Here is a 23,825-nt window from a genome sequence, read left to right as displayed (position 1 = left end):
AGAGACTAGTCCCCGCACAATGAAGGATCCAACTGGGAAACCAGCTGGGCTTTCAAACAAAGCTGCAGGACGACTGACACAAATTTCTGCACATGTCTCGAAGACTAGTACACAAAGTCCCACCCTTCAAAATGATAAATCAGATCACAGTCTGCCTGCAGACCATTCCGACATCCTCACAACGCTCTCCACCTTAAGGCAAATCGCAAGCACGCCCGATCCAACTCGACGAGGCTATGTGCGCCAGAAACAAGCCGGTAAATTGTGGGTTCGTGAACGAATAGACCAACTCCTCGACCCGGGCACATTCCGAGAAGTCGGCTCTGTTTCCGGTACAGTGAAATGGGAACCCATCGAGGGATACGCGCGAGAACGACCCATCAGTTTCATACCGAGCAATAATATCCAGGGTACCGGAAAGTTGCAAGGAAGAGATGTGCTACTCACAGCCGATGACTTCAGTATTCGTGGTGGACATGCGGATGGTGCGACGATTGAGAAAACGGTGTATATCGAGAAAATGGCCATTGCGTTAAAGTTGCCGGTAATCAAGCTGGTGGATGGCAGTTCGGGAGGAGGAAGTGTTACAACGATCAAAAGGGTCGGTTGGAGTTATCTACCGCAGATTCCGCATCTGCGTCAGGTCGTGCAGCAGCTGAATATGGGGATTCCGAATCTTGGGGCTGTTGTTGGACCAGCGGTAAGAATGACTCGTTTGTACGAAATCGCTGCCACATGCTGACATTCGTGGATTCAGATTGGGTTAGGAGCCGCGAGAGTCGTAGCATGTCATTTCAGTGTCATGGCCGCAGATATCGGTAGCTTGTTCAACGCAGGACCAAAAGTCGTCGAAGGCGCGACATTTGAGGAAGGGCTTGACTTTCAAGATCTGGGCGGACCATTGATGCACTGTACCAATGGTACAATTGATAACTTAGCAGCCAACGAGGTGGAGTGCTTTCAACAGATTCGTACTGTTTTAGGATACTTGCCAAACTCGGGACTTGAAGCGCCGCCTGTCATACCCTGTAATGATCCTGAAAACAGAGAAGATCTATCATTGCGAAGTATTATACCTCGAAGACAGGCACGAATGTACAACTCAAGGGCCATCATCGACATCGTCGTTGACCAGAATTCGTGGTTTGAAATAGGAGCGCTTTGGGGCAAGACGGCGATAAATGGTTTGGCCCGTCTAGCAGGACATCCGGTGGGCATCATTTCCTTGAATTGCGAGGTGAATGGAGGTGCCTTAGATGCGCAGGGAAGTCAGAAGTTAACACGATTCTTGAAATTATGTGATGTTATGAACATTCCCGTGGTGCAATTTGTCGACGTTCGTAAGTTTATTCACTTCTTAATCATAAACACACTGAGTAACTACTGACCATGAAACAGCCGGATACGCCATCGGGACAATCGCCGAACGCACGGCTACAATGCGCTGGGGCGTCGAATTAGCAAAAGCGTACTATAGCACCACGATGCCCATATTCAGCGTCATTACGCGACGTGTATTCGGTGTAGCCGGAGGCATCATGATAGGAGCACGCGATCCACCAATGCAAGTAGCATGGCCATCAGGACATTGGGGGTCATTGCCTTTAGATGGCGGTATTGAAGTTGGACATCGCCACGAACTGATGGAAGCAGAGAAAGCGGGTAACAAGGCCGAGGTGTATCAAGCGCTCGAGGAAGAGTATAAACGACTTATGAATCCCGTGAGAACGGCGAATGCGTTTGGCGTAGAGGAAATTATTGACCCAAAGGATACAAGAGCTATATGCTGTGCTTGGATACGCCATATGTATGGAATTAATATGAAGGAGAGATTGGCTAATCGAATGTCTGGGAAGCTCCAGACTTCATTTACTTGATTCATGTATGATAATTTTCAAGACGAATAAAAATATTGATGGCAATCTGGTAGACTATGTACAGAGAATTATGTACAAACAAATAACAAAGTTCAAGTAGAAAAGGTGCTGCGTATATGCAAAGACAGCAAATAAAATCTCGCTGGAGAGACAACTCTTACGAGAGGGTGACCTTCTGGGCCTTAGCACCAGAGTGATCAGCCAAACTCAAGAAGCTAACGTCGTCATCAAGAGCCAACAAACCAGCCCAGTTGCTGGTAGCAGGGAAGGTGGTCAACTTGTTCCCCCAAGTAACACCGCCATCACTGCTAGTCAAGATCTTGATAGCCTCGCCGGAGCCACCATCCTCATCAGTCTGGAAGCTAGCAACGAGGGTACCACCGACGTTGGTGACCTGAGGAGCTTGCGCATTGTAACCGGAGGGAGCATAGACGGCCTGACGGTTACCCCAGGTAGCGCCATCGTCGGAGCTGGTGATGGAGTAAACAGAAAATTTACCACCGTTAGTCTCGGACTCGAAGACTGCGATGAGGTTGTTGCCGGAAACTTGGGTGACACCAAGCATGCCATCACGAGCATCAGTGGTATCAGCGCCAGAGATGACAGTGGCAGAGGTCCAAGTGGCACCGCCATCAGTCGAAGTACGCATCAAACTGTCCTGATCGGCTGCGGAGTTTTCGCGAGAGTAGTAAAGTTGCAGGGTAGTACCATCCTCGGCCATGCGGAGGAAGGGCTCCCAGTTTCCGTTGGTTGGGCCTGGGTCAGAGGCTGGGGTGCTGAGGTAGGCCCAAGTGGCACCGTTGTCATCAGAGTAACAGATAGTAATACGGAAGAAGGTGTAAACACCGTTTGAGCGATCGTGGTTCCTGAAGGCAACGAGGATACGTCCTGAGGGGAGTTGATATGGGTATGGGTTGTCAATATCGGTTGTAGCAGTTGGTCCTTGGGCCACCGTTCCGATTTCGGTCCAGGATACTCCCTCGTCGGTTGAGTGGGCAATGGTGATGATGCTGTCGCTGTTCGCGAATGCTGTATAAGCACTAATAATCGATCCGTCGGATAGGTAATTAGCACGAGGGTATGTGCCAGCTCCTACAACCTCCTCTGCACCAGAGAGAGCAGGAACAACGCCAGTTCGCTTGTCAACAGGAGCAGCCGATGTCGGGATAGCGATAAGGCAAAGAGCTGCGGCTGTAAGCCGTGCAAGAAATCCGTGGGCGACCATAATCTGGAGGAGTTGTCAGTAAATTCCAAGAATGAATTGCACGTTAGTATACTGACTCAAAAATATGCTGATTGAACTTCGATGCAATGTCTTTTATAAGGACTATTGTAAGTGGGAGCGATGGTCCTTTATATAGAGTCGAAAGTGCCCAGCTATATTTTGAATCGTATTCAAGAATAGATGGAACAAGTAAAATTATACAAGTCCCGAAGCTACCGAAGCTACAAATACTCCCCTGCAAACCCTAATACTACCGTTATTATGACAAAATCCCCTGCAGCCTGTGCAGCCATCAATCAAAGCTCATGGTGCAGGGGTTAGGGCCCACAAGCATGTTAGGCCCGGTTGTGGCATTGCAAAACACTACCTAGGAGTCCCCACCAGGCTACACGCTGTCAGCTAGAACATTTCCTCAGAGCCTCTGGATCAATCAGAAGCCGGGGTTCACTTCTTTGATGTTGGGGTAGGGCAGGCGATGTTACGTAGCCATACATGACCTCGACGCTTTTTAGGCCTTTTATAAGCACGGTAAGTGCCTAGATACGCTTGTTCATGTAGTGCTACCCTGGATGTTTGATTTCAATGAGATGGATGCTTTTTGGCGATTTTTACACGATTATGAGATACTACACGAATTAAAGTCGACCAACATCATTTTTTACAATGTTGGTATTTTCACTTTTTCCTAGAAGTAAAAAATATCCGATCAGCTAAATTTATCTAGGCTTGCGTCACCCTGTGGAGAACCAGCTTCAGAAGCAGGGCCTAACACGAGGAGCTGATCAGAACGCCACCATTGCGGTAGCCTATCCGACAATCCCAAAAGGAAATTTCGACTGCGATCAACACGAGCTGATCGATCTGCTAATAACCTTAAGGATAAAGTAAGGGATGAATAGGATGCACTTGACAGTGGAAACTCCGTATTTCAGTGCGTATCATATCTAAGCAAGCGGATATAATCCACATCAATGGGCCCGCGAAGATGAAACACTAAAAATATACTAACCAGGATATTCAACACTAGGGTCAGCGCTGACATAAAACCGGCAGAGGATTCAGGCTAACATCTCAAACTTTACTAAGCGACGGACGGTTTACGCAGTCAATAATATTTCATGAAGAAGTTGAAGTCGCACTTGAAATCACACTTCTTCAGCCTCCCAACGTTTGGCCGCGTTTTGAGCAACAGTTGATGTTACAGTGACTTTAGACTTTACTCATCAGATGATCCGAGGGTCCAATTGCACGCGTTCGGGTGACTACTTTTGTTGTTGTTTGCCTGGATGATTGAAAGTTCTACTCAAAGACAATCCTTTTTCATCATATTTTTCTCAAAGTACCCCGCTCTGAATCTGGACTCACTGCAAAAATGTGAATCAAATAATAGCGAGTTATCTGCTATACAACAGATTCATCCAAGATCCTATTATATACTGACTAGTATACTATGTCCACAGTAGTTCGGCTGGTTTTGTCGGATGAAAAAATCGTACCGGGTACAGATTGGACTTTGTTTGCTGTGTATAGGTATCTGGAGCAATCTTACATATGTATTCAAGAACGAATCTAGAAACCCTGACTTCCGTTCAGTTCATCGTCGTAAAACGAGGCCGGTCGGGTATTTAGTGGGATCTCACCATAAGTCAATAGGATATATTCATTCAATTTAGTGTCCAGTAATCTCCGGTTCGGTTGCTATTTACGAACATGAGACGGTATTCTTGAAAAGGCCTCCTGGTTGTGTCGTGATAGCCCGAAATAGTTTACTCATCAACTAGTGAATATGATACTACCTAGACTAGACACTAAGCCCTCCAGAAGTCCCTATAACTCAGCAGTTTTATTGCTGATCGCCTCTGAGTCACGCCCTTCGCCGAAAGCACCCAAATAGTACATGCTCGGGGAGAAAAACACCAGCTTCGCACAATGATGCCGGTTACGGCAACAGTTTGCGAAATCCTTCCGTGTGCTCTATTACTCTGCGCAATCCATAAGCATAGTCTGCTGGGTCGAGGCATATGGAAGCTATCTTCTATACCAAGAGAGGACTCTGTTTACTTCAAAAGTCCGGTCGTTCTATTTGAGCCTGATCATTCTCCTACAAATATGATTGGAATACTGTTCGTGGCCGACTGCGTTTGTCATAGATCCCGATTCTGCCATTTTTAAAGGGTGATACGCGTTTGCATAAGGTTACTTTGAAAATAGTATCAACAATCACCTCAACATATCACTTTCTCGGTACGTGTATTCAGTATCACGCAGGGCCTCTACTAGCGTCGAGCGACTGTGTCATCTTGAAGCCACACAAATGGCCAAGCTCTAGACACAAATTCAGTGGCAGTACTCAGTATTGCGTAATTAATTGAATACGCACTTCTGTGCTACTTTTCTTTTTCAATAAGTCGTGCTTACGTACCTTTGTAATATCAAAAACGCCTTTAGTACGTCTGCCATCACGTTCCCTTCAAATATAGTTCTAACATGTCTCGGCGTGGCCGAAGATTGCAAACTGCGCTATACACACATTTTGTAGCGTATAAAATTGCGCTAATTGATAAGATGAATCAAATTGCAGATGATAATGCACTGGTGCAATTCTAGAACCGAATTGGTATATAAAGAGATGTCTCATTTTGGCCCCATGAATACATGAACGCTGGAGCCGAACCGGACCATTGCTAGTGACGTTGCAGTACCTTTGTTTAAGCAATCGGGGAAATAAATTCTCATTACGAGTACATTGTGATTGCGTTTCTTGGCCAAATGAATGACCTAATTCTGTCTTGCCGAAAATGTGTTCTTACCAGTACTATATCTTCATCTTCCCGATGCAGTAAACCGAATTTGAAACCCGATCTTAATATACACACAAACTTTTGTATTCTATTTTTTATTATATTCATTGTTTTTCTGATTTTTAATCTAGTAACATACTCCCCTTCAGTTAAATGTCTGCCTAGGTATTACCTATACCTATTTGATCATATGTCAATCTTCTTGTACGTATACCGTAGCGGGGAAGAGGTGCCTATTTGAAATAGGCGTACTGACACAGAAAGTGAAATACGGTTTCTACGGCCCCGCACTCGCATTTATCGTCTCTGAGTTCGTGAAGTGCCTTGCAAAATCAGTCTCCCAGATGAATTCATCCTAGATCTCTCTCACAATCCCATACCTGAAACAAACTAGTTCCCATAAGGCTCACTGATCTGATCACGACGGTCAAAACAACCACAACCTGTCGAAGCCTAACTTTTGAAATTTCTCCACAACCACCGATTTATCTGCCTCGGACTGTGTGTCAGGTTATTCGTCAGCTTTCAAGGTATCGCCCAATACCAACAAAGCATGGCGGGCAGCCAAAATGCGCCACAGCTGGGCCTCCAGTAATCAACCATACGCGACCACGCGATCCAACTTGAAGCAGACATACGCACCTTGAAGGAATACCGAATCAATCCAGTAGGCAAAAATCGCACAGTGAACTAGAATATGATTGAACCACTACTCGAAAGCTATATCAGCTATCTGCAGAAGACACAGGACCTCCCAACCACAAGCGAATTGACGGCCGCAGTGCACGCGACAGCAAGCGCTCAGCAGATTCTCAGCAGATTCTCAGCAAAGACGTCACGGAAATCAAGAACATCCTCGCAGCTCCAGCCAGGAAATCGAGCATCCCTAGCTACGCGCAAGTACTGAAGGACCCCTACGTAGTAAAGCCCACCGTGCAGACACGCCCATCGATGGGTCACCGGGAAATCCTAGTCAAACTGAATCCGACGGACGTAGAAAGACAGGCTCAACGAGCAACAGCAATAGAGATTAAGCAAAAGATAAATAACACTTTTGCGGATCACCAGGACCCCGATTTGAAGAAAACGCAAGTACTAGCAGTGAAACGGCATCCTAGTGGAGACCTGACGCTTTCAAGTCCGATAGAAGGAGCACAGGGCGTATGATAGCATATAGGGAGGACTGGCAGAGGATACTAGGGGAAAAAGCTGAGGTTAAGGTCCCAACATATGGAACTATCATACACGGAGTCAGTACACAAGTAGAAGCTCACAATAAAGCAGAAATTGATGATAAGATTCGATAGAATAACCCATCATTAGAACAGGCAAATGTACTGTACTCCGGGCGGTTGAAACGCAATCTTGGGGAGAAGCAAGCCTCCACCATGGTTGTGGAGTTCGATCGCGAAGAGGACGCGGACCATGCGACGGAGAACGGCATTGTGTTTGGAGCACAGATTTTTAACTGCGAGTACTATAGCCGGACCAGCAAGGCTCGACAATGCTTCAGATGCCAAAAGTATAGACATATAGGGATTCATTGCAAAGCCTAGGAAACATGCGGGTATTGTGCGGACCGCATGGCACCAAGGCGTGTAATGAGAGATAAACCTGGCTCGCAGCCAGTATGTCCAAACTGCTCTAAGAGTCAACCATCATGGAGCATCCATTGCGAAAACCGGAAAGAGACAATTGCCAGAATCGAGGAAAGAAGGATGAATATGCCACGTACACATAAGGAGGCCCTCTTCGATGAGGGATTTTCACAGGAAAACCCGAACAATCCAAGGAGACACACCGCGGAGCAAAGGAGAATAGCCGAGCTACAGGAGAAGCAGCTATTCTTAATGCTCTAAGAAACCAGAAGAGAGGAACATCACTTAGGAAGATTACAAGGATTGATGGAAACCAGGGAACGGGCGACACTACGAGAAGAGTGCTCCAGGAACTAGATCGCAACGCTCTCCCCATGCCTGGAACAAGCAAGAAACGGGCACTGCCAGTTACAACAGAACACAGACTTATAACATCTCAGGAATCTATTATGTCAACCGGACCTCTCGATGAATAGAAAAATACTGACAGTCCTACGATATAATATCAACAAGTCGCGTGAAAGGGTAATGGCTCTATTACTAGCCGATAAGAATGTATGGAAATACGATATCATTGCTATTTAGGAACCATGGAGGAACCAGTTCCAGACCACCACATATCACCCGGTTAAAGACCGCTTTGATCTAGTCTACAATGAACACCCAAACACACGAGTCTGCTTCTTTATCAACAGTCAGTTAAGAGGAGCATGGACACACAGCCACCATACGCCCGACCTAGACATCACCATCATCGTCGTCCTCGAGTGTCAACTTTCAAGGGCGGCGTCAAGGGCACCAAAAAGCCATGCTTTGGCTATAATTATAGTGATATCAACTACAGATACTGCATTATATCTTATAGTATGATGTGAGGAGTCATTATTTGTAATTATAAGAAAATGTATACTGCAAATATAGACGATATTAGATCCCGACACGATACATACACACACATACACAGCGACGGAGGGAAGTAAGTTGACTCTACAACATGGCGAATTCAACAAAAATCCCAACAAAGACACCAAATACGACTTTGGCACCAAGATGAAGATGACTAAAATGCGAGCCCGAATTGGCATAACTGGTCGAGCAGGTCACCGAGGACTCCGACTTGTTTGTCGCAGTCATTATGGTCTGCTGGAAGGATTTACAGTCAATATCAGCATCCGAATTAACCGAGATTTGCTCGATTGACGTTAAATTTGGGAGTTGGACACTAAAGATCCTATCAGTATAGTATCTTGGCGCATCATAATAAGGTACCGCGACATACCTCGTGATATTGCCTGTTAACATTATGTTTGACGCTTCCTGAAAAGGCAAGTTGACGTCCAACCGGTCATAAGCATTGATAGCAAGCGAGCCAATATTACTTATGTCGGGTATCGATAAACTGAGGCTGTGTAAGAATGTGGCTCCCGTACTGGAAATTGGTCAAGAATGTTACCTTCCAATATTTCCTTCGAAACTTAGAGACCCTCCTTCTGGAAGGTATTTCAGCTCGGGGAAGGATATGTTAATCGCCGGTCCTCCAGATGTGAGGAGTTGTATTGCGTAATAAAATCCTCCGATTCCAGTGACGTTTGTGAGCTTCGGCATGTCAAAGCTACATCCTTACCGTCAGCATCATGGGGTCAGCTATTGCTTAGGGCTAGTAAAGGGTATCACCTAGAGAATCTTCCCTCCAGATCCATTTCACCTGCCTTCTCAAGCGCAGGGAAGGAGAGACCCAGAGAGCCATTGGGTGAAATATCTGGATCGCAATTGTCTCTGTTGCAGATCCGGAAATGTTCGCGAACCTCTCGCAAGGAGTCGAGGCGTAAGCTATTACCCATCATTCATCGTCAGTCTCCCAAATCGGCCACTGTAGGTATTATTGATGAGTTGGATTCACCTGGAAACATTACCAGCAATACGCATATACTCTAGATCGACCAATGACCGCAGATCTACCTCGTGGGCGTGATCGATGTCTAGACTCCAATGCACCGTTTCCAGCTTCGGTGCAATGAGGCTTGTCAAGGTTGGAATGCTAGACACCTCTAGAGATCCACCAACATATTCGAGATCGGGTAAATCCATTGAGGTAGTTTGCGGGGTATTATTAGAAGGCCCACTCGATTGGTACCACTGGAGGTTTCCTGTAATGTTTCGGATGTTGGCGAGGCTGAAGCCACCGGTGTAGTCGACAGACATTAAAATTGACCCGTTGACAGTCATACAATTTGCTGTAATCGTATCTAGATCCGACTGGCTATTTACTATGTAGGCGTACCCTTCGTCTCCTAATTCTGGGGTGCAAATCTGGGCCATCGCTAAGTAAATAGGTCAGTTCTGAGACTTGGGTTAATTTGGAAGGAATAACAGGAATTCTCACCGCTGGCAAGCAGCCCAGCCGCCACGGCAAGTTGTGACATCTGTATGCGGAGAGACATCATGTCAAGGACGAATAATCACGTTGTCAAAGTTTTGGAGATCTTGTCGGGGGTAATGCTGTTCTTTAAGTTCTTTATAGCTGGGCCCATGTCTGCGACAAGGCTAGTCATGAGAGACAAAATCTAATTTTAGCTGGTTTAGGAACTATGAGACTATAGAGTTGACCTGCCCCTTTGGGTGATAGAAACCACTCCTGACCAAGACTCATCAGGATCTCGTGGAGTCTCGCCGCAGTGACTGCATCAGTGGCGATTGGCTCGGAAGACTGTCTAGCAAAAAACGAACTCAACTTTAATTCACGTTCCAAGTGCTTTTATTGGTTGTTGTACCCAAGAGTAAAAGAAGTCAGGAACGCGCAGAGATCACATGACCGCATAGACTGCCTAATTGGGAAACATGGACAGGTTAGCGCGAGGTTCCGACGAAAAGCTCTGTGTAAGTACTGCCAAGAAGGGGCAAGAAGCTAGTTTGTGGGTTCTCATTGGCCGGACTGGCGGCAGTATCAGTCACGTGAGCCTTGGCGCCACTTGGGCACTTGGCGGAACCTTGGCGGAGTCTTGGCGGATGGAAATCCTGGAATCCTGCGAAATCATATGCATTCCGTTCCACAAGCGCACTCGGTGCGCTCATCAGGCAATGTAATTTGGTCGGAAATTTATTGGATATCCTATTCTGGACCAATCGAATCATCACCCTACGCCATAAACCCTAGCATACGGTTGTCTTAAATGGTAATACTTCAATAATGCTGGAAGCCAACTCAGGCTCGATAGACAAGGACGAATCCCCTTTTTGAACCTCTGACTAGATATAATCATCAGCCATTCACTGTGATAAAGAGGTTAATCGTTCTGCTGTACCGAAAACCTCTTCCGCTCCTCTTATCTTCGAAAATCTTTGGACAGTTTTGCGAAATACGAAGACATGTCTACGAGTCTAAGATGAATGATGAGCTCAAAAAAATCACAGCATTGAGGGATACCTCGATACTTACCCGTGCTTGAGACCAAATGTTACTTCAAGGAACTGCTTCCTATTTTCAAAGTACTCGGATAGAGAGGCGCCCTTTTTCTCACATTGAGTATCCATTTGAACCGTGCTCTCAGTTCTTGTTCCCCGTATCCTTTATTTTCAATTAGAATACAGCACGTGTCCATCTCGGCACGAGATGAATCAAGTTTTGACTTCATACCCTTGAGGTAACATCTTATCACTCCGTTGAGCTCGAGCAAATGGGGATGTTGTTGAGAAAAATCCAAATTTTGTGTCAGATAATTATCGAGATTATTGTATTCGACATAGTATACGCCGAATTCGGCGCTGGTATTATAAAACCGTAAGATGGCTTTAACGGCAGAACGAGCGACTCTTGCAATCTCTAGTGCCGAGAGTGATCCTCCTACGGCAGCCATACTGAGAAACAGGTAAAGATATTAGCAATCGGTCTGGGAGATCCAAGGAAACCGAAGATCAGAACTCAAGACTGAAAGATCTTGGAAAATATAAGTTCTTTCACAAGGCTGCCCAGGTGAATCGAATGCTTTCCTGTGTTCGGCTTGTTGTCAAGCTGTGTGTATAGGACAGTCAGCCTTGCAAGAATGCCCAGCTCTCATTCGTTATTGACAGCTAAAAACGCCTACATTGCTGCATAAAAAAGGAAGCGGGACAGCTTTGAATTTGGTAGTTTTCATATTTTGTTCTTATTTCCGTTCGTTTTCAAAAGGCACGAGACGCGTAGCTCACTGCTTGCCAATTGTGTCAGCCTAGCCGTATGAGAATAGCCTCCACAGACGTGCTCTGACTTCATCCGGCCTGTCGATTGGTATTTTACAATAGATTTTCAAGGGAAATGATGGATGAGTTGTCAATAGAGGATTGATAGACCGTAAGCTTGGAAGGAACACCCAACTGTTCCTCAAACTTAGAATTGTATCGAATCACACATAGCTATACCCGCGACTTTTTAATATAGAATATATTACGTATTTGTACAGATGATAGATGTTATTAGGTTATAAATTGTGGATCGTAGGTAGCTCGTGTATCGTGGGCTGTATTATATTCACGATGGTCAGGTCACTCACATTATGTCCTCCAGCATAGACTCTAACGGACGATGACAAAACTCATTCTTTGCTCACAAACTAATCATAATCTAGTCATAAATCTCCATGCACCAATTTATATTTATACACCCTCCTGAGCAATCGAGACGTATTTAAGAACCTAGGTAAGTAGACTTTCTTATCAAGACATTGGTAGAAATCGATATCTTATTCTACTAGGTCGGAGAGAATTAGATTCGTCGAACAAAATTCCAGCCTGGCATAAATTGTAAATAAGCAAGAGTTCATTGAACTGTGTTTTGTTTACCTCTGTATTGAAGTCATAGAAAATCCTTGATTGGTAAGCTTGCTGAAAGTAAAAGATTGTTCTTAACATGAAAAGATGCCGAAAAGAGGAGACCAGGTCGTGCATGACACGCTCGCTTGACTATAGACCGACATCACTTATGATCGATCGGAACTGGAAGCTCTCCCACCACCACCAACCTTAGTGTTGCCCAAATATGTGCTATCAACATGGGTTTTTCTATCTGCTATAGTCTCTAGAATATCTTCATACAATACACAGGCCTTAGGGTTGATCTGGCCAGAGTATTTTGTATGTCTACCTGACTCCTGGTCTTGATCAAAAGTTGTATCTCGGCTCCGTATTTGTATAGGACATGTTTTCTTTTTACATGAAAGAATGAATAACTTTTTCATTTACTTGCCACTACACGGACAGAATATTATGTCATTTGAAATGCTTCATTGATACTGGTTTTTAGCCGTTCAAATGTTAGCATATGGTGTATTTATCAGATACAATTTCTTCCAAATGAGTAAACAATATCCATGGAGGTTGTACACGCATACTTTTGATGCCTAATATAAGTCCTTACTTACGACCTACATGTTCTTGTTTCTTATGCAGACAAAAAGACTTTGGTGATTCCATGCTCCAAACCATATTTCGATAAAGAAAAACTACTGCAAGATTAGGAGCAACTATGTCTCATGGGTCTGATACTAGAATAAGACATCGCATAGAGAATTAATATCCACGGAATCCTAGGCATCCGTGGACCGATCGCAGGGTCAATCTTCCCAACAATCATACATATCTTTCACCGCTAGTTGTCAGCCATAGTGTCACAGCATATGCGACTGCTGTAAGTCGATCAGTATCATTGCATTCTAGAAACATTAGACAGTATTTCAGCCTTCAAGATAGAAGCTATCAGCTCTGGCGGCGTAAGCGCCCTCAAGTGTACCCCGGAGTCCGTGGGCAGCACGACATTTTGATTCTCGCATCGCACTAGTCTAGCGGAGTGTGAGCAGCGAGCGAGAGGTTGCCAGCCCGGGGCCTTTCGAGACACCACTAACCTTTTGGGGTAATCAAGCTAGAATGCTGAAGAATCCAGGGCCTATTTCATGATCGGACATGACGACTACGGAGTAGACATTTGACAGGCATCATGAGCCAATCACTTCTTGTCCGATGCATGGGGCTATTTCGTACATTGGCGTCGGTCTATCGATAAGATAACAGCTATGTTGATCAGATCAGAACGGTCACCGAAGCACGCACGATGAATAGCATGCGGTAGCTGTCAAGATGAGTATATAGCTCTCTGTGTCTACCCCAAATACGAAGACATGAGATTCTCGGAGGAAGACGGATTGAGTGGTAATGACTGAGAGTGAGTGGATGGTTGCCTGAGAGATCAGGAAAGCGCTCGGAGTTCGTGTGCCCCACCCTTTTCTGGCAACTACGTATCTGTTCAATAATCGCACAGCAGAAGAACAGCCTTGTTCCATAGTCGAGGATAAAAGGACTTATTGCCTGTCAATTGGTGCCCCGGACATGGCTCACGTTCTCCAGACAAAACAGCTAATAAAGATGTGTGAATCTCGCACGCTCAGACCAAGTAGTAAAAGTCAACGGGCCACGGCAGACAAGTCCCGCACAGTCATCACGAATCAACCAACGAAAACACAGGCAGGCAACTCGTTGAGCGACTAACGCAGAATGCATGGGGCGAGAAGTCTCAGTGCGCGAAAGTCAACGGAGTTTCGCAATCGGAGAAAGCAATTCTGCCCCTCCTCGCCTAGGCCTGAAGGAGTCAGGACTAGACTGCAAGGGGAAATATTAGAGAAAATAAGGCGGACTACGGAGTAAGATTTTCGGAATGGCTACAAAGTAAATTCTTAGCGGATCATTAGAGCCAGTGGGAATCACGGAAAATCGATAGCTTGTCGTAATGTGCATGTTGAATTACCAAAATACGAGACTACTCGGGACTATTTCGAAAATTACTGTAGTGTGCGACCGCAAATGATGTAATTACAGTCTGCGCGAGTAATTTGACGTATTAAAATCAAATGTTCGCGAAAAAGTTCCCGGCGCTAGACCATTCTGGGCCAACAATTGGAAGGAACGACGAGCTCGCCGACTTTTTGATTATCTCTCCCCCGCCTGCTGTCCTCTTCGTTTCTGCTTCCTTCTTCATTCTTCAGTCCTCTCAAAACAACCAACCACACAACAGTATTACTATTTCTTTATCCTTCATTTATTTTTCTTCGAGTTTATTGTCGACTATTGCAGAGTAAAATGGCCGACGCACAGACAAAAGTGGCCGCTGTCCCCGGACGAGAAGAGCGCATCAAGCTGAGGTCAGCCTGCGATCGCTGCTCGCTGAACAAGATCAAGTGCAGCCAGGATAAGCCAGAGTGTCAGCGATGCAAGACCATTGGAGCGCAGTGCCATTACAGTCGGTCGATGCGAATGGGCAAACCTCGCAAGTCGGCCAAGGCGAAGGCCATGATGAATGCGAAATTGCCTGGGAAGCCAGATGTCAATGCAACCACCGATAATTCTCTGCCAGGGAATACGAACATCAATAACGACAATGTGGTGATTCCGACAACAGAACTTCCCTGGTCCGCCGATTGGACTTTCGACAGTTTGTTAGCCGCGCACGATCACATGGCAAATCCTGCCTCAGGCACCCAAGCGGACCCGTTCCGCGCTTTCTTCGACCAGCACAACAATGGCACCGCAGTTGTGTCGACTGCAGATCTCATGAACGTGGATGCGCTCTCTGCCTACAGCAACCCTCCTAGCCAGTCAGACGACGCTTTCTTGACCTTTCCTCAATCGCCGGTCGGCGCACAGAAGCCCGTCAAGGATGAGCCCGAGAATGTCTATCTCTCGCCCAGCAGCTACTATGCGCCATCGTTTGAATCGACCCTTCTTTCCACCGGATCAAGCCCTTTCGAGGACCTGGGTCCGTCTCTGTTGTCGCAGCAGAATGCTCACGACTGCACTCATCTGGCTCTGGAGACCATGACTTCAATATGTTTGCCGTCCACGGTACAGAGAACTGCTGAAGGACAGCCGCGTCCGACCATCGACCAAGTGCTCAAGATTAACAGCGAGGCTATGAAAAATGTTTCTACCATTCTTGCATGCAGCTGCGCCAAGGATTCATCTTTTCCCATGCTTCTCAGCACTATCTTCTCAAAAGCACTGGCCTGGTACCGGGCTGCAGTCGAGTCACACGATCTGCCAGACAGCAACGGCAACTGTATCAAGGAGGAAGTCGTGCATCGTCCCATCAGCGTTGGCGGTTACGAACTAGATGACGAATCCAGCGATCTGATGAAGATCCAATTGGTCCTCAACCGTTTGCGCATGATGTCCAAGCCAATCAAGCAGTACACTGAAATGTACTCGAGCTCATCGTGCTGCCACGATCAACCCATTTCGCCGCCCTCAACAGCCGGCAGTCCCACTGATACCAAGACCTCGAATGCCGCTTTTGCGGTCGGTCCAGCACAAATGTACTCGACAATGGGCAGTTTCATTCAAGGAAACCTGCAATCTACCATTGAAGAGTTGCAGTCGAAACTTGTTTCGATGGGTGGACATCTTTGATGATGTACTACTTGCCTCATTTGTGCTGCCGAGAGTTTTCCATTCAGGTTTTGTTTTGATTTGGGTCTTTTTTTCAACCTGCATTTCAGCCAGCATTTCAACAGGCGTTTTCAACTTTTCAACTTTTCAACATTTTTCAACATGATACCCTGGTCTTTGACCATTGTTTACATTTAACATGATACCCATGGTGCTCTTCCACCATTTTCAACATCAGCATTTTCAACATGATACCCGATGGTTATTACCATCTTTCAACATAATACATGGTGCTTTTCCACCATTTCAACATTGCATATTAGCGGGTGTTTTCCCCAGGTGTTTCAACATGATACAGGCTCAACGCTTATTAATGTCTCAACGACTAATGAATCAGGGATAGACTGGGACTGGAGCCCAGAGCGAAGAATTACGGCGTTTTTGTTGTTACTCTCTTTTGTATCGAAACGGCTTGTTTTATGATTATACAACTTAACGTTGTTTTACGAGTTACGGGACTTCAACACATACCCACATCCAATATTTGATGTGATTTACTATAAACTATGACCGAGTGCAGTTCGATCGCTGATGCAATCGATGATTATGTTGTACTCGAGAAATGGAATATCAACCATCGTTGATCTATTTGCTCCGACTTCTATTATATTCAACTGACCACTGGAAGGTTTTAACTAACGTGCCAAACTAACATGCCAAACTAACAAACAAAACTAACTTCACAGGAAATTCTAGATCCATGACCCTCACGCACTAACATTAGCAATAACAGTGACCTTATCATCCCATTTCGTCCCCACCGCCGCATCAACCATAAATCTTGCCACACTCGCCCTTGACACTTTCGGCATGAAGCTGACAGCCTTCTCGCCATCCTCCCCCAGCCATTCCACTTCTTCCGCAGCAGTGTTCGTCAACATGACCGGTCTAACGATCGTCGCTACGATCTTACTCCCATTGTTTCTCCCGTTTCTAGCGAGCGCCAGTAAAGTATCCTCCGCCCCTTTGTGGTCGATAAACTGCTTCGCCAAAGGCGTCACTTTCACAAGCCCTCTCATCAAGAAATTGAGATTGGAAAACGACTTCCCTACCCCCATCGCAGACATGTATACCACCTTCGTCCTCTCCACAGCCGATTCTTTCAGAGCTTGAGCAATGTTTCTCGCGACATGCGTCAAGAACGGCGTTCCCTGCTCATCGAATACGGCACCCTTGACGTGTGCAAGTGTTATTATAACCGCGTCCGGCGCGCGAGGTGTCGCTAATGCTTTTCGGATGTCCTCGATATTGGAAGGTGTGCCTTGCACGAGACTTAGGCCGGAACGGGATGTGATGCTGGATGGGTTGCGGACGAGGGCTGTCACGGTGTGGCCTTGATCTTGTTGCAGGATGTTGTCGATGACTTGGCTGCCTGTCTGGCCGCTGCCGCCTGCGATGAAGAAGTGCATGATTGTTCGAGTGTAAAACTATAACCGGATAGGTGTTGCGATTCGATCAATTGATTAATGCTGTGCAAATGAATCTTTGCTCGTGCGTAGATGTAGAAATTTCAACTGCTCCGACAGAAAAATATTCGTCCCTTGAACACGGAAAACCTTCATATATATAGAAATCCATTTTTACCAAATATGCCCAAGGGTTGTCTCTGTTCGATATCCACTATCATCCAAATCCCTGTATGTACCATTAAGCTCTAAAAGACATGATGGTAGGTTACAAATCACCCTCGGCTTTGTCGGGGTTATCTAAGCTTCTTTTTTCAATCCGCCCGTTTTATCTGTTTAAAGCACTTTTCTCCGAAGATCGGTCCGAAAAGGGATTCTAGGGCCGAGAATTGGTAAGATTCTTTTGTCAGCTCTTTTAGGCTCGTTTACTTCATCAATCGGACTGTGTAGTTTAAATATATAGTTTTACAAGCAGATGGAATGAATATTTCCCTAGTTTCATTCATATGTAATTCCGATTTACATCAAACTCTCATTCTCCCATACATTTCCTTGACTGTTGACAATCACGACGAAGCCGGCGTAATCCTAGGCACAACCTTGTTCTCAAAATAATTCTCATTTGCCATCTTCACTGCCGTCGCCGTATATTCATCTATATCCTCCGTCTCAGGAATTGAAAGCAACGCATTCGCACTGCTTGGATGCGTCCCCGCACCATCCGGAAAGAACGTACGCGCATACAACGCAAGCCCAAACCCGCGCCTGTCACCCTTTTGAAGCATCTGTTTACCAAACGCGAACCTAGCGGCAGAAGGCTGATTTGAGATTTTCCATTCGTCACGACTGGTGCCTGTGACGCGGAGCAGGGAGGCGAAGATGTCTTGTTGATTGACGTAGAACGAAGAGATAAAAGCGAACTTATTCCTGAACGATGACACCGTCGTTGCCGAGCTGTCGTCTGACGTTATCGGCAATGAAAGAAGGTTTGCAACTGCTTTACCGATTTGAGGCCATGTCGAGGTGTGAATCTTCACGTCTCCGCTGTCGTAGAATGTGGCCTCTTTATTCTTAATGTCGAATCCGAATGACCACCCACCAACAGAGAGACTGTACTCATACCAATAACCCGTTGCAATACCAATCCACGAGGACTTCCCCAATTCTTCAATCAATTTGCGTTGCGCCTTTTTCGGGAATCCGGTCAAAGTATCTTTGTTGACTACGTCGTTATCGGAGTTGTAGCCAAACTCATTGGGTAGGATCCAGGGTACTTCGGCCTCGGCGGCGGCTTTGATGAGTCGATCTGCTTCGTCGGTCGCGAGGACAGATAGACTATAAATTAGAGCGTCGTGGCCGCGGAGGGCATCGACGAGAGTCGAGGGTTCGGCGTAGTTGATGTGTGCGACGGTCACGCCGGAGGGGATGGGGTTTTTGCTGTCGGAGCGGGTGAGGGCGGTGATTTGGTGTTTCCCAGTTGAGAGGAGAGCGTTGGTCAGGTAGGTGCCTACTTGACCGCCAGCCTATACGATAGCTGAGGTTAGAAATTGATGGTGTGAAGTCGATGCTGGTATGGCTTACCCCGACAATCGCTACTTTTTCGATATAGTTCTTGCCTGACATGTTGGTCGTACTTTTCTATTATGCTTGCTTGAAGTGCTCTAATCAATCTTGTTGCTTGCTCAAATCAATTCAATCCTGATTGCAGTGAGGTATGCCCATTTTATATCCATCCTTCTATAAATACATTAGACCTTACAAGCACTTCCGGGTGAATTGCGATCAGTAGCTCCGCTCATCCCTGACAACTTACGTATCCCCAGGAAATCAACCAGCCATCTCCGAAATATCTAAATAATGCACACAATGCACACTATAGACATGACAATGAGCATGCACCTACAGATCTTCAAGTAACGCTGATTGGTGCATATAAAAGGAGCATCGGGGGTGAGGTTCGACCGACAACCGCCCCCACTGACCTGGGGCTGCGAAATATTGAAGCAATCGTGGCGGGGKATTGAGCAATTTCATTGTTCATTTTTTCAATGACGTTTGAGCTTCACCATCAAGGTGATGAGATTATTGAAGCCTGTCCGGAAGTAAGCGGCCAATTAATAGGTCTACCAAGATTGTTCGCTATTCCAAATACATGCACGTCGATCCTCGTATATGAATAACAAATAGCTATGTACATTCAGGTTATGGACATTCAGATCCCTTCGGAGGAATCTCAATCACTCCCCTCTGTACCTTGAGACGCCACTGCATCGTTTTTAGCGTATGATACAAAAACGTCTGTGTCGGCATCGCAACTCCGCGAGATGTGCCCTCGCGCAACGGTGCTCCGACGATGTTTTCGAATTCGATCAGATTCCCCTATCAAAATTACGTCAGCCTAGTTTCCAAATTGTAAACGTGAATATGAGGGTGTGCTGTGCGTACTTTCAGTACATCCTCCGCCATACTAGGTCTCAAATACATCGTCAACGGATCAATATTGATCATCCGCTCTGCTACGCCATCCGGTAAGTTGACACCACATGCTCTAGCAGCTTCTACGATTTCATCCATGGCCGGTCGAACGAGTGTCGCCACGGCGTCGTCCGCAAGTCTGATTGTTCCCGTATCAAGTCCCGTTATTGCGCATATAGGATTTAAGCATGCGTTGTAGACCAGCTTCTGCCAGCGATAGAACGGCACATCAGGCTCAAAGGTGCAGTCTGTTTTACCGCTGGCGGAATACATTTTGACAAAGTCCTGCGCAATTCGGTCTTGTTGTTCCTGCGGAACATTGGGGTTTGAGAACGCGCCGATCACGAGGCGATCTGGATCTTCGTGTTCGATGACTGCTGTACTCGTTTCGTGGGATCCTATGAGACTGATACCGGATAAGACTGTGTTCTGAGGAAATGCTTCCAGAAAAGGTTTCTCAATATGCAGCCCATTCTGGATGAGGACGATGGTTGTTCGGCCGGGTGTTACGGCTGGKGCGATTAGTTCGGCGCACGTTGGGTGGCTGTCTGCGACGTTTTTGGTCGTTACGATGATGTAGTCGAATTCATGCTGCTCGCTTGATGGGATTTTATTTATCACTGCCGTACGGTCAGTATCGTGTATGTGCATGTAGCGGCGTGGATATACCAACCTTGAGACGGTCTCCAGTTCTTTATATCGCCATGATCGCACGATTTGATGTGAAACCCCTCGTTTACGACTTTTTCGTAGTTTGATCGAAGCACAGCTGTAACTCTAGCCAGCCCCCCGATCTCCAGGTTCAACGCCGCGATCGTGCCGACGCCACCACTTCCAACGAGGAGGATTTCAGCTTTTTCCGCCATTTTGAACCTCGATAGTCTAAATCAGTTCCTTTTGAAACTTGGCCTGCTGTTGATTTCCCGGTTATAAAGCTGTTTTAATCAAGTCTGCAATTCGGCCATGCCTTCCCAAAAGAAAATGCTTGAAGCGGCTATTCTTTCCGAATTAGGAAAAGCATGGGCTCGATAACGATGAGAATTTGATGCCGAATAGCTGATAAGTGCGATCTTATCTACGGTTTGGGGCACTCTAGAGTCATAAGTTTTTGCAAGGAAACTCGGAGTTGGTGTTCCTATCCTTCTTTGGATACGATGCTCGATCAACAGTCCCCGCTTCGTGGTTCGGCTCATAGCGGCACTAAGATCAGATAGTTGTTACATCGTCGGTATACAAGATTGGTCGTACGACTCGGGGTCATTGGTCTTTTGTCAATGTAGTAAACTCTATGTCTCTGTGCAGGCGTGCAATACCTGCGATTCCATCAGGGTGGGTAGTCCTCATCAACAATATCATATCAAAAGACGGAGAGTGAGTGTATTTAATATGGCCGGAGCTTAATACTTGGGTGCGGATAGATTAAAGAAGGTTTAAAGGAGTCAGAAACGGGTGCTGTGGTTGGGTCTACCAGGTAGTACTGAAAGCTTTGACGCAATCGCTCTATTAAAGACAAGTCGATCACCTTATCCTGATTTGTCTAACAACGTTCTACTGGACTGGGATATATTCCCGAGAGCTTGATCTATATTGACCTACAGTTAATGAAAATTCAGAAAAGTTCCCAAATCATTCAACGGGTCTAGCCGCTGATGCTTGACTGCAGAGATCTTACTGCCTTACTGCTTTACTAGACATCGCCGACTACCACAAGCGTACATACTCACCCAGTCTCCGCCATATTGGTCGACTGTAATAAGCATCCAATTGCTGGATCTCTTCTGTCGTAAGTTCCCGGCGACCAGTAACCAAGTCTGCAGTCATCGGATCCTGCCATTTCGTGCGCATGATAACTTTGTAGGCGAGCGTGAACATGACTATAACAAGCAAGCCGATGGTATAGGAGAAGAAATTGTACGCTGTGAAGCCTCCACCGCCCTACTTATGCATTAGATCCTATCTATAAAGTCACGACCTGAATCAAATTTACTAATGGAGCGCAACTGGCATAAATCAGACAAACCAGCAATATAGTAGAGATTGTCAAGGATACAACCGGCGCCAAAGGCCAGAAAGTTGATTTCCATCCATATTGTCGTTCGAAGATTGGCATTTTCTGAGCTTTGATGGCAGCCCGAAAGCGGAATGATGTGAATGCAATGATGGACCAGTTGAGGAAGAAAGAGGCACTTGTGATTGAGATCAGCCAGTTGAGAACCTCCAATCCATTTGCTGTTTATGATTAGCGACTGGTATAAACAATTGTAAGCGTCTGGGAAACTCACCACTTAGACTCATATAAGTCAACACGATAGCAAAAAGGGCAGTAATACCCAACGCCCATCGAGGTCTCCCTTTCGAGTCTACCTTGGCAATGAATCCAGGTAACAGCTTTTGGACAGCCATTGTTCGCAACACTCTGGACGGTAGGTAAATGCATTCCAGTGCAATCGCCACAATGCCTACAATCATACACGCATTCATAAAGTCCGGTACGCCCTTGATCCCTGCATTCTGGACAGCAATTACAAATGGCGAGCTGGTAACTCCCGAACCACCAAAAAGATCTGGGTCGTCTGACGGTACGAGAATTGTAACGAAAACGATGCATACTAGATAGAATACGCCTGTTCGCCACGGGATCAGGTTTGCCGCATGTGCCATAGAGAAGCGCGGTGATTTAGCCTCTCCGCCCATGACGCCGATGAAGACTTGGTCACCGACTGCCCAGATAGCGAGGAGGGCGGCGTTGGAGAAGCCCTGAAGTACAGTCAGTACCTAGATATACCTTCACACGTTCAACGAACAATGGGTAGATAAACTTACACCAAATCCGTGTTTAAATGCTGGAAAGTTAGTCCAGTTACTTCCATCCACAACTTTACCCGTAGGACCGGCACCGCCGATGACAGCCAGCGACATAATGATGATAAAGATGAACAAGAATGCTTTGACCAAAGATCCAAAGTACTGAAGCCAAGCAAAAAAGCGATTTGGCAACAAAAACACAGATAGACAGGCGAGTAGGAAGATGGTCACTTAAGAACTCCCGATTTAGCATCTGCACACTGTAGTAACAAGAGAGAATGACATACACAAAGCCGCCTCCGGAACAGCATCTTTGGCCCAGTAGTTGATTAGTACGACACAGAATGTAGCCTCTGCGGCAAATACGGATGTCCATCCTGACGTATCGTATCAGTATAACGGGGTTGTGTGCTGAATACAGGCATAAGAGGAGAACGTACCAAGCCACTCAGCAAACCCTGCACCAAACGCCAATGCAGGGTCTACCCATCGGCCTGCATAGTCTATGTAATTCCCCGAGGTCGGAAAAGCAATTGTCATTTCAGTCAGAGTCTGAAGATTGGCCCATATGCCGATACAGACCATGAAATAAGCAAGCAGCATACTAGCAGGGCCTGCATCAGCGAGGGCTTTGCCTGTTGCGATGAAGAGGCCGCTGCCCACACTTGAGCCGAGCGAGATTACCTACATTGCGAGGCAATTGTGAGTCATGTATAAAATCAAAAGAAAATCATGTGTTGGTGAAAATTCTTACATGAACCTGTCTCGGTGTGAATGATCGGTGAAACCTTCCCAAATCCTCAGAAGTTCCATGGCCTTCCTCAACACTAATTGATTGCTGTAATGCGTGCGTCTGTTTTTCATTTTTATCGGCACCATAAGCTGATAGCGGTGGGTAATTAATCATGTTGTCCTCCATTCTGGTAGTGTTTATTTGAAGAGTAGTATAAATTTCTCAAAACTGGACCAAAAGTCGAACACAGATAGCATATAATCGCGGAAATTCAAAACAACTGCTAATGACATGACACCACGAAATATGCAGTGAAATACTTAGGATTTTGTACACCTGATTCATCATTTGTTTATCAATTCTATCTAGCTATCTCGGAACGAATACATTCATATTGTGTTTCGGGATCTTCGTTATCTGATATCAGAAATCTCAATCA

General features: G+C 46.0%; 7 protein-coding genes across 7 annotated transcripts; 2 read left to right on the top strand and 5 right to left on the bottom strand.

The window, feature by feature from the left end:
• Window positions 1–19: 19 nt before the first annotated feature.
• BHQ10_009359 (uncharacterized protein) lies at window positions 20–1,877 on the top strand (the record flags this gene model as incomplete). Its single annotated transcript, XM_040882266.1, has 3 exons — window positions 20–700; window positions 758–1,340; window positions 1,399–1,877. The coding sequence occupies 3 exons, from the start codon at window positions 20–22 to the stop codon at window positions 1,875–1,877; spliced, it is 1,743 nt and encodes a 580-aa protein (XP_040737861.1).
• A 157-nt stretch (window positions 1,878–2,034) lies between these two features.
• On the bottom strand, window positions 2,035–3,102 carry BHQ10_009358 (uncharacterized protein; the record flags this gene model as incomplete). Its single annotated transcript, XM_040882265.1, has 1 exon — window positions 2,035–3,102. The coding sequence occupies one exon, from the start codon at window positions 3,100–3,102 to the stop codon at window positions 2,035–2,037; it is 1,068 nt and encodes a 355-aa protein (XP_040737860.1).
• A 5,386-nt stretch (window positions 3,103–8,488) lies between these two features.
• Window positions 8,489–9,945, bottom strand: BHQ10_009357 (uncharacterized protein; the record flags this gene model as incomplete). Its single annotated transcript, XM_040882264.1, has 6 exons — window positions 8,489–8,723; window positions 8,781–8,900; window positions 8,955–9,113; window positions 9,176–9,331; window positions 9,402–9,822; window positions 9,885–9,945. The coding sequence occupies 6 exons, from the start codon at window positions 9,943–9,945 to the stop codon at window positions 8,489–8,491; spliced, it is 1,152 nt and encodes a 383-aa protein (XP_040737859.1).
• A 4,657-nt stretch (window positions 9,946–14,602) lies between these two features.
• BHQ10_009356 (uncharacterized protein) lies at window positions 14,603–15,928 on the top strand (the record flags this gene model as incomplete). The annotated part of the gene is made up of 1 exon (XM_040882263.1): window positions 14,603–15,928. The coding sequence occupies one exon, from the start codon at window positions 14,603–14,605 to the stop codon at window positions 15,926–15,928; it is 1,326 nt and encodes a 441-aa protein (XP_040737858.1).
• Window positions 15,929–16,674: 746 nt separating this feature from the next.
• Window positions 16,675–17,376, bottom strand: BHQ10_009355 (uncharacterized protein; the record flags this gene model as incomplete). The annotated part of the gene is made up of 1 exon (XM_040882262.1): window positions 16,675–17,376. The coding sequence occupies one exon, from the start codon at window positions 17,374–17,376 to the stop codon at window positions 16,675–16,677; it is 702 nt and encodes a 233-aa protein (XP_040737857.1).
• A 563-nt stretch (window positions 17,377–17,939) lies between these two features.
• Window positions 17,940–20,714, bottom strand: BHQ10_009354 (uncharacterized protein; the record flags this gene model as incomplete). Its single annotated transcript, XM_040882261.1, has 4 exons — window positions 17,940–18,896; window positions 19,627–19,752; window positions 19,819–20,468; window positions 20,522–20,714. 4 exons carry the CDS (start codon window positions 20,712–20,714, stop codon window positions 17,940–17,942), a joined length of 1,926 nt encoding a protein of 641 aa, XP_040737856.1.
• An 835-nt stretch (window positions 20,715–21,549) lies between these two features.
• On the bottom strand, window positions 21,550–23,572 carry BHQ10_009353 (uncharacterized protein; the record flags this gene model as incomplete). The annotated part of the gene is made up of 7 exons (XM_040882260.1): window positions 21,550–21,783; window positions 21,869–22,077; window positions 22,131–22,605; window positions 22,672–22,883; window positions 22,941–23,030; window positions 23,094–23,337; window positions 23,408–23,572. The coding sequence occupies 7 exons, from the start codon at window positions 23,570–23,572 to the stop codon at window positions 21,550–21,552; spliced, it is 1,629 nt and encodes a 542-aa protein (XP_040737855.1).
• Window positions 23,573–23,825: the final 253 nt, after the last annotated feature.

Source organism: Talaromyces amestolkiae, assembly GCF_001896365.1.
Source record: "Talaromyces amestolkiae strain CIB chromosome Unknown scaffold24.1, whole genome shotgun sequence".
Taxonomy (NCBI): domain Eukaryota; kingdom Fungi; phylum Ascomycota; class Eurotiomycetes; order Eurotiales; family Trichocomaceae; genus Talaromyces; species Talaromyces amestolkiae.
Note: the sequence above shows the minus strand (reverse complement) of the source record. Positions and strands in the feature narration are given on the sequence as shown.